We start from the raw sequence: 8983 nt of genomic DNA on the forward strand, positions 1-8983 counted from the left end.
AGCAGTTCTGTGCCAGGAGGATGAGAATGGTGACCAGCATCCAGTGTCCTACCTGAGTAGGAAACTTCAAAAAGGTGAGAGACATTTGGCAACCGTGGAGAAGGAGTGTTTGGCCATAGTCTACGCGATCCGGAAGGCCAAGCCTTACATCTGGGGAAGACATTTTATTCTGTGTACTGACCATTCACCATTGCAATGGTTAAAGACGATGAAAACCCACAATAGCAAACTTATGAGGTGGGCTTTGAACTTACAGGACTATGACTTTGAAGTGAAGGTGGTCAGAGGGTCAGTGAACTGTGTTGCTGACGCCTTATCAAGAAGACCTGAAGACTGAAGACGGCGAAAGAACATGGACTATATGTATATAATGAAAACAAAAAGTTAAAATGTACCTGGTTTTAAATTGGTTTGTATTAATAAAGGTAAATTGATGTAATGTATATGGTAAATGTTTAAATGCCTATTTGAAATGTTTAACTTAGAATGTAAGTAAGTATTATATGGTATGTATAAATGTTGTTGTGTATTTTATGCAGGTTGTTTTTTGGTGAAAAGCACTTTTAGCTTTCCCCCTACAAAACAACTTTTAAAGAGGGGAGGTGTTACATAACAGCACTGATGTTACCTGTCTGTCATGGGTTTGGAGGGAAAGTTCCATCCTATGGGGAGTGGAAGGCGGGACATCAGGAGGAGGGGCTGTACTGTATAAATATGTGATGCCTGTGTGGTGAAGAGTAGATGCTGAGACAGACTGTGAGACACTGGGTTGGGACGAAGCAGCAGCTGGGGAAGAAGAAGCTGTTGTGGGAGTCTGGGTGTCTGACAGGGTACTACTGTGTGTCAGAGTACCAGCCTGAAAGGTTCAGGGGTCTGTTGGTTAGCCAGAACTGATGGGTTCAGGGTCTGTGCTTTAAGTTAAAGGTTCTAGGTGAACCAAACTGTATGCTTGTGTGTGTGAGAATAAGCCACGTTACTTTATTTTATTCACCTGATTGTTTTATTTACCCTGTTTGTATTTAAAATAAACCTTATTCTTTTATTGTTTAAAAATCCATCCCTGGTCTGTGTGACTTATTATAGGGAATGGTTGGTGGCAGCTTGGTGTAACTGTGTGGCAGATCCCAGTAGGTCTGGGTTTGTCACAGCACATGTACTGAATATCACAAAAATCAACGCCATAACCTCTTTTCGCATCCCTCCAACCCACTTCCTATCTAAGTCATGCCAACCCACACCAATGTCCTCCCTCATTGCTTTGAAAAGTTTATTTTCTATTCCCAAACATTTTTTCATAAAGCTCCAAGTCTCTGAGGGTCAATGATGGCTTTACAGATTCCAGCGATTTTTCAAAATGTCTGCGTTTCACGGGGGTTGCTTCAACCTTATTCTCCTGCAGGGCCAACAGAGCAGCCTAAGAAATGGAGGAAATATACCAATAATGTAATTTTACAATGTCATCTCCCTCCTTCCGTCTTTCTCCCATGCGAACACAGACATTAACCCAAACTTTTCTCTTTTGATGTCATCTTTTAAGTTTGTTAGTTCAAACAATGCATCCCTGGTTTTTACCAGATATTAAATTGCATTGAAATTCCATGCGAATTATCCAGCTGAATTTGAAATAGCTCACATATTATTGACATTTGGTTATCCCCAGTTCTAGGCTTAATCTCATCCTGACACATATACATTTCATTGCAAATTGATATATTGTTTTTTCCCCATCTCTGATGGTAAAATCTTTCCCTTCCCTCCTTTATTCGTGTTACACATTTCAGAAAAATTCCATCCTGTTGATGTTAAATCTTCTCAGGACTTGATTAAAAATCTGAAGTCTTACCTCTTTACAGAGATTTTCAAGATCAGCTCCAGAGAAGAGTTCAGTCTGAGTTGCTACGTCTTCTAGAGACACATCAGAATCTATTGGTATATCTTCTGTGAATATTTTCAAAATAGAAAGCCTTCCCTATTGCAGGACGGGAAAAAGAAAAAGCCTTGGTCATCTGTGTACCTCTTGACGGGCCTGAGGCTACAGCCTTGCAATAAGCCATCATCTGAAGTGAGTTTGTTTTTAAACTAACCAGAGTTTATTATAAACCAAAATGTCTGGTTTGTAGCCGCCTACAGTGGTCATATAGACTAGATGGGCGGGATATAAATCAAATAAATAAATAAATAAATATCAGACAATGACAAACAGAATATTCTTGACATCATGTGGAAGGATGAGAAAAAAACACACATGATTCCAAATTTGGCTCAAAGTTGTTCCATATCATGTACAAATCTATGGTTAAGTGGTAAATTAATATATCATCACTAACTACAGATGTGAAGCCTGATCAGAGTTTGGAAAACCAGTCTAAATTAAGATTTGCGATTATCTCTGAGCCTAGGCCATTTAGCAAACAATCATTTGGAAAGGGCTGCAAAATCAGGACCTCAGACCATGGTTTAAAGAGACCAGTTTGTCATAACTGTGAATTGGCAAGCCATCAACACAACACAATTGTGGGAGATGGTCTTCTTCCGAACACCCCTGCACCTCTAAGATGGGAACCTAAGAAGCTGAGCAGACGGAAGCTGAAAGCAGTTAGGCAGTTCTAAACCATGGTTTAGCGTGCTGTGGAGCTGGACATTCAAACCATGGTTGGGTATTAACAATAATTATTACAAACCACGATGTGCTACAGTTTCAAACTTGAGTCTCTTGATTGCAATAAAGATTTTACTACTAAAAAAAAAACACCACCACCCCAAAACACTTGGAAGTATCCCTTTCTTTGGTTTAATCTTCACCTATGGGAATATGCCATACCTTCTGATCAGGGGGTGGAACATAGAGGATCTGGTCTAACCGCCCAGGTCGCATCAAAGCATCATCCAACATGTCTGGTCTATTTGTGGCAGCCACAACCATCACATCTTTGTTAAAAACCTCCTGAAGTTCTAACTAGGGATGTTGACAGAAATGAAACCATTAAATGAAGCACATGCGCATTCAGTTTCTAGCAGAGTGGGGTGTTTTCACCCCAAAGCTACCTTCTCACACTCTGGGGCGCTACTTCCTTGCCTCTCCTCAGTCCCCCCCCGGGGGCTTTTTTCCTCCAAACCATCATGACTTTCCCGCTTGTTCAACGAATCCTTAGAATCCCATTGACACCGTTTTCAGAAGCACTCTGAATCTTTCTGTAAAGCTTGCACTTTATAGGTGTGGCGAACCTTCCCTCCAAAACAGGTTCAGCCCTGTGGAAAGTGCCTGCAAAGAGCCGTTTGAAACCTATAGTGGATTCACAGCCCCCCCCCCAAACTGGCATAACCTTGGCCACCGCTGTTTAAAAAGTCTTCAGTATTGAGAGGGAAAACAAACCCCATCGTCCTGCAATCTGTCAATGGAGGAGAATCAGCAAAGCCATGGGCCCCATCAAAGACTGAGGCAGACAAACCAGGGAGTGAACAGCTGGTCAACTACAAAGGCAAGCGCCTGAAAATAAATCTTCCCACCTCTTTTCTATTCTCCATCTCTTCGGGATGGCCATCTTCCAACTTTGCTCCGTTTCCTCTTCTCTCCGTTAACTTCAACCCAATGCCGTCTAATTCGTTGAGGAGAACAGAGAGCACTCTCTCCTGGACCCCATGCTGAGTTTTCCCGACCGAACGAGACCCCAGGATGGCATCAATTTCATCCAAGAATACTATAGCCGGCGTATTCGCTCTTGCCTGCCTAAATACCTGGAAGAGGTTGGGGAGGGGGGAGGGGAAACAGGTGGAAAAATAGACAAGGGGAGTGAAATATTCAGGCAGAGCGCAAATGAATTCAGTTAACGAATTCCTCACGTACATCTTCTCCTGCATTTTTAATGAATAATTTTCAAACGAAACTAAATCCTACACTTCCTGAATCTGTATTTCATGCCTATTATTTTTATTTATATTCAAAAACACCAGGCACAGTCAATCAAAACTATAAAAGCATTGGCTGGTATTATATAAGAGATACACGTTTGAACTAAAAAACCTAAGTATCTGCTAAACATTGGTGCATTATGTATGCTGTTCCTAATATAGCCATTTTTGGTGTTATTTCTGGAATCCGAAACTGCTTATAATACGGTGTGCAACTCATTGATACTGTTCCCAAAGCCCCGATGACAATAACAATAAATATGATGACTTATAGGCTGCCTTTCTCCTGACAAGGTGACTCACAATATTGAAAGAATAAAACTAAAAACAAATAAGTTAAATATTTTAAAAAAAAACAATTAAACTAAGCACTAATTAACATACAACTGAATAATGAAAAGCAGGTAAACATTAACAACTATCTTAACTTACAAATGACATTCGGGAACGAAATCATGGGCCACTCTCAAAGCCACACAGAGAATCTTGCCCAAGCTTCATTATAACGCTTGAGCATCAACTCACATACATTTATTATGGCTTGTTAGGATAAAGCCAGAGCCGTCACTTGTATAAATGAAAAGGTAAGCCTGATTCTACAGATGTAGGCTGTACTTGCATTTTAAAATGCAAGGAATTCTTGTCAACATGCAGCTTATTTTCTCCTACTTTGTACTGGCAGGTGAAGCCAGTGAAAAAACCTATAGCATACCATGATGTCTCAACAGGGATCCTGGTTTGTGACCTCTAAACTACTGGGATTTCAGAGTTGCTCATTTGTAATCGCATATCCAAACACTGATTGTTCAAAGGAAGCCAGGAATCCTGGCTTATTATTTATGGGCCTATGTGGTATGTTGGCTTAGATGTCATTGCAAAGATTTCACGAAGGTGAGCATACGAGACCCGAAATGAATCTCATGCCTACCCATTCTATGTTCCCACATTTCACACCAGGATTGAAAACTTCTGGATCTTGATGCTCTGAGGCTACAGTTATTCCTTACATCCTAAGCAAGAAATCGGGGTTTAACCTTAGACTTCATATAGAACCACAGTTTGGTTTGTTGGGCTGAGCCAGGCCAACCCAGACAGTGTTCTCCCCCCCCCCAACGATTATAAAGATGAAAACCAAACCTGGGATAAGATTCTCTCCGAATCCCCAACGTAAGGCGAAAAGAGGTCTGCCCCACTCACAGAGAGGAACGAACAGTGGCAACTGGTGGCGGCTGCTTTCACGAGGGTGGTTTTGGCGCAACCCGATGGGCCGTACAGAAGGATACCCTTTGGGCGGGCCAGCCCCATCCTCACAAAAGCCTCTGGAAATTTTATGGGCCATTCGACGCTCTGCAAATACATTTTTAAGAAAAAGACATTTGAATCAATTCTTCATGGAATTGAATCATATATTATGATAATGAATACTGTGCTATTGAGTGTTGTTGTTATGAGTTGTCAAGTCAGTTATGATTTAAGTCCAGGTCTTCTGACTCCTAGCTCAACGCTCCACTACACCACCCTGTGGTCTATAAGTACCACCCGGGACTATAAGGCTAACGTCTTGAAAACTATAGGCCCATGGTATATTTGACAGTATAGCCTCTGCCAGTATAACCTCTCTCTCTCTCTGCTGGGGGAAATAATACAGGGCCAAGTACAGAGTCTTGTGGCTGTTTCACTTTCATGTTTGAACAAACCCACATTACACGAGCTTGATAAACTGTGGTTGAAACTTACACGAAACAACCCAGGATCAAACTGTTTTTTATTTCAGTCCAACTTGCTTTCAGTTTAACCCATCCTTTTCTAGAATGCTCCCAGTCTACCCTGTCGGCCTCCATGCAGAGTGGGAGACTGGGCCAGGTATCCTGGAGCCCAGTGTGAAACTGGCAAAATTAGTCGACTCTCTTGGATGCCCAGTCTACTTTACTGATGTCAAATCTACCAGCATTGGGCACTATTAACGAATCAGTGCTAAACAAGGCAACACGAGCAAGGTGTCACTGTTACAGAAAATAATAACAGCACCATTTAAGGCCACTGTTTCTCAGCGGTTTCTCACTGTATTTCGGCACTGCAATTCTACCTGCTTCAGCTTTAATTTCACGTCTTCCAGGCCACCAATCTGCTCCCAGGCGACCGGCCTGAAGTCCATCAGCCCAATTCCACTTCTAAAAGAGGATGGTTGGATCTTTTTCAAAGCTCCGTTGAAGTCCGACATAGAAACTGTAGGAGTTGAATCCTGCAAGGGGAGGGGGGGAACCATACGCACGTCAGACGAGTCAGGTTTGCTTGTCATTGCTAACATTTTGGAGCCCCAAACACAGGGGCCACTACAGAGGCAACGCAGGATAAATTCAGAGCAGAGCAACCGTGGTGGAATGCAACCCGCTGAGAGGCACGATGGAGCCGGTGCCTGAACAGATGCTTACCCTGCAGCCACGTAGCATAGCCTGCATCGCAGCCTCTCGGCACAAAGCCATCAGGTCCGCTCCGACATAGCCGGTGGTCACTTCGGCCAGTTCCATCAAACTGACGTCCTTCGAGACAGGCATGCCTGCGGTGAGTAGCTGCAGGATGGGCCACCTCTGCTGAAGGGTTGGCGTCCCAATGATAATCTACAACAAAAGGTCAAAAGGAAGGGAAGAGCTTCCTCCCAACGTACCAGGGAGTTCCGGGTAGGGCTGGGAAAGAATTCTGCTTAAAGCTGGAATTGTGGGTCAGTACTCCTGGAAAAGCATTTCATGGCGGGTGAGAGTAAGACCGAGAGCCAGAATCTTGCCTCTGGCATGGCAACCGAGGACTAAGAAGACCTGGATTCAAATTTCTGCTTGGCCAAGGAAATCCACTCACAGGTGGCAACAGTTTTACCTGTGCCATTCCCCAGAGAGTTTATACAGCATAGCCGGGATTTGAACCCACGTCTCCTGAGTCCTAGTCCACGACACCACCCTGGCCGCTAACACATGCAGTTATCATTTCCTATCAGATACAATATAGTTTCTCTGCACAGGGTCAGAAGACAGGACTACCTGTTTTGTACATTTCCATCTGCGTTGTCATAGTTGGTAGTTCCTTCTAACTTCGGGGGGGGGGCTCTAATTGGGTTATCAGGGTATGGGAGATGTTCAAGGACTGGTTTTACCAGGGCTACACCCCCCCCAGTGGGCTTCCAAGACTAAGGTGGGATTTGAACCCAGGTCTCCCCGAGTCTAACTCTCCTTTGGCAGTCCACCCATGCACAGATAACTACTCTGCACAAGAGAATAATAATCACCTCACGGTCAATCCGGCCAGGCCGCCTCAGAGCAGGATCGAGCGCATCGGGCCTGTTGGTGGCCGCAACGATCACCACGTGGTTTTTCCCGCCGATGCCATCGATGAGGGTGAGCAGCTGAGCCACCAAGCGGTTTTCCGGGGCGTTCTGCGAACTTCCCCGTTTCGGACACAACGAGTCGATCTCATCGATAAAAAGAACAGTCGGCCCGTCGCTGGATAGTTCTCGCGCTTCCTCAAAGACCCGTCGCAGGTTCTCTTCGCTTTCGCCGGGTCTTGAACCGTAGACAGCGGGGCCGTTGATGCAAAGCAGGCAGGCCCCCACTTCCTGGGCAACAGCTCTGACTAGGAGGGTCTTACCCACCCCCGGAGGTCCACAGAGAAGAACCCCTCGGGGGACAGAAAGGGAGAGCTTCTGGAAGGTTTTCGGGAAGCGTAACGGCAACTCAACCATGTCTTTTAAGGACCGTCGGACATCGTCCATTCCCGCCACCTGGATTTTGGCCCCGTTTCCCATCAAACGGTTGTGCCAGTCCAGCGTGACCACCTCCTTGATGGCGACGCTCGTTTTGGAGGTCACTAAGCCAGCTTCTTCCACGGCATCGGGTTCCGTGGCCAATATTTCAACGCACACCACTGGATTGCCCAGGAGGGCGCTGAAAGTAACGACAAGGTGAAGAGAAACGTAGGCGTTTCTTAGTAAGTCTCTCACCACTTCCTGTAGCACGGCTTCCGGAGTGGATCTTTTCACCGAGCGGTTTTGAAGGACCGCTTTGACGGCCACTCTTCGTAACCGGACGTACGGCAGGCGCTTCAAGCGATCCGCATTCACCGTGAGACCCTGCAGTTGGCTCTCCCTTAAGCCCGGCGTCCGGCATTTCAGGTCCAGCTGCAAGTAGCCATCCGCTGAGTCAGGCCGGGGCCAAGCGGTACAGAGGCACGACCCTGTCGGCAGGGCGATCCTGACCGGAGAACCCAGCGTGGCTCCTAGAGAAGCAAAAAGGGCCGGCCCCATCCTGCACCTTTGGGTGCCTTTATCCTTTGGCTCCTGGGGGAGCACCTTCAGCGACGCCATCGTTGGAGCCGAGTCACGCGGGTCCGTGTTTTCCACAACAGTGTGAAAGAAAGCAACAAGACATTGCTCTCTTTCCCCCACAAAAAGGAGGTCACTGTGTTCATCGGCTGCAACGAAAAATCAGAACACTGCGAGTCTCCCTTACTTGGCAGAAGGTTTCGTGAACACAGCCTGCATCATCTTCACTTCTGGGGCACAATATTCAAGCCACAGGTTTCTTCGCCCACGGGTTCTGTTCTGGGACAGAATGAAACGAGAGGCAAAAATTGGCAATGGCATTACATTAACATTGTAAGCTTGCAAAGGGATGGTTGCTCCGTGGGCCCGTGTAATGCCTTTATTGCTTTATGCTGCCAATCAGGCTGTATGCAAGAGCATAGACGGGTCGTAAAATTAGTATTTGAAGCCTAATATAAATGCCTATAAGCAAGAATAAAAACAATGCAATAAAACAATGAAATAAGCATTCTCAAAAAATGATAAGATGCATTATGGTAATAGTAAACGCATCATTTACACAAGAGACGTACCCTCCAAGCTTGCTAAAACAATGGTTTCTGCTCATCAGTGTGTCCATTTCAGCTAAAGGGATCTGATTTGTCTCATCTCTGCAATGTGTTAGGCAGAGCTGGTTTTATTTAACAATGGCATCAGCAGGTTTGTGTAAAGCAGTGTAGCGGAGGGGAGAAATTTCAGCTGACGGAGGGACCCAAACATAAACAG

At 45.2% G+C, this 8983-nt stretch overlaps 1 protein-coding gene across 1 annotated transcript; it reads right to left on the minus strand.

Annotated features, from left to right (window-relative positions):
- Window positions 1-1253: 1253 nt before the first annotated feature.
- On the minus strand, window positions 1254-8395 carry AFG2B (AAA ATPase AFG2B). The gene is made up of 8 exons (XM_078380993.1): window positions 7187-8395; window positions 6342-6527; window positions 5996-6151; window positions 5047-5256; window positions 3508-3735; window positions 2822-2956; window positions 1844-1969; window positions 1254-1414 (listed from the first exon to the last, which is right to left on the minus strand). Exons 1-8 carry the CDS (start codon window positions 8258-8260, stop codon window positions 1268-1270), a joined length of 2262 nt encoding a protein of 753 aa, XP_078237119.1. The 5' UTR covers window positions 8261-8395; the 3' UTR covers window positions 1254-1267.
- Between the last annotated feature and the right edge of the window lie 588 nt (window positions 8396-8983).

The sequence above is a fragment of the Pogona vitticeps genome, chromosome 12, assembly GCF_051106095.1.
Source record: "Pogona vitticeps strain Pit_001003342236 chromosome 12, PviZW2.1, whole genome shotgun sequence".
In the NCBI taxonomy this organism is placed as follows: Eukaryota; Metazoa; Chordata; class Lepidosauria; order Squamata; family Agamidae; genus Pogona; species Pogona vitticeps.

Bases quoted from the DNA above. Each gene is read 5' to 3' on its own strand.
- AFG2B (XM_078380993.1), bottom strand. From the start codon at position 8,260: ATGGCGTCGCTGAAGGTGCTCCCCCAGGAGCCAAAGGATAAAGGCACC. The intron at 6,528-7,186 runs GTGATTATTATT...CTTTTGTTGTAG, and splicing joins CTGGCCGGATTGACCGTGAG to ATTATCATTGGGACGCCAAC. The intron at 1,415-1,843 runs GTAAGACTTCAG...TCCATTTCTTAG, and splicing joins TTGAAAATCTCTGTAAAGAG to GCTGCTCTGTTGGCCCTGCA.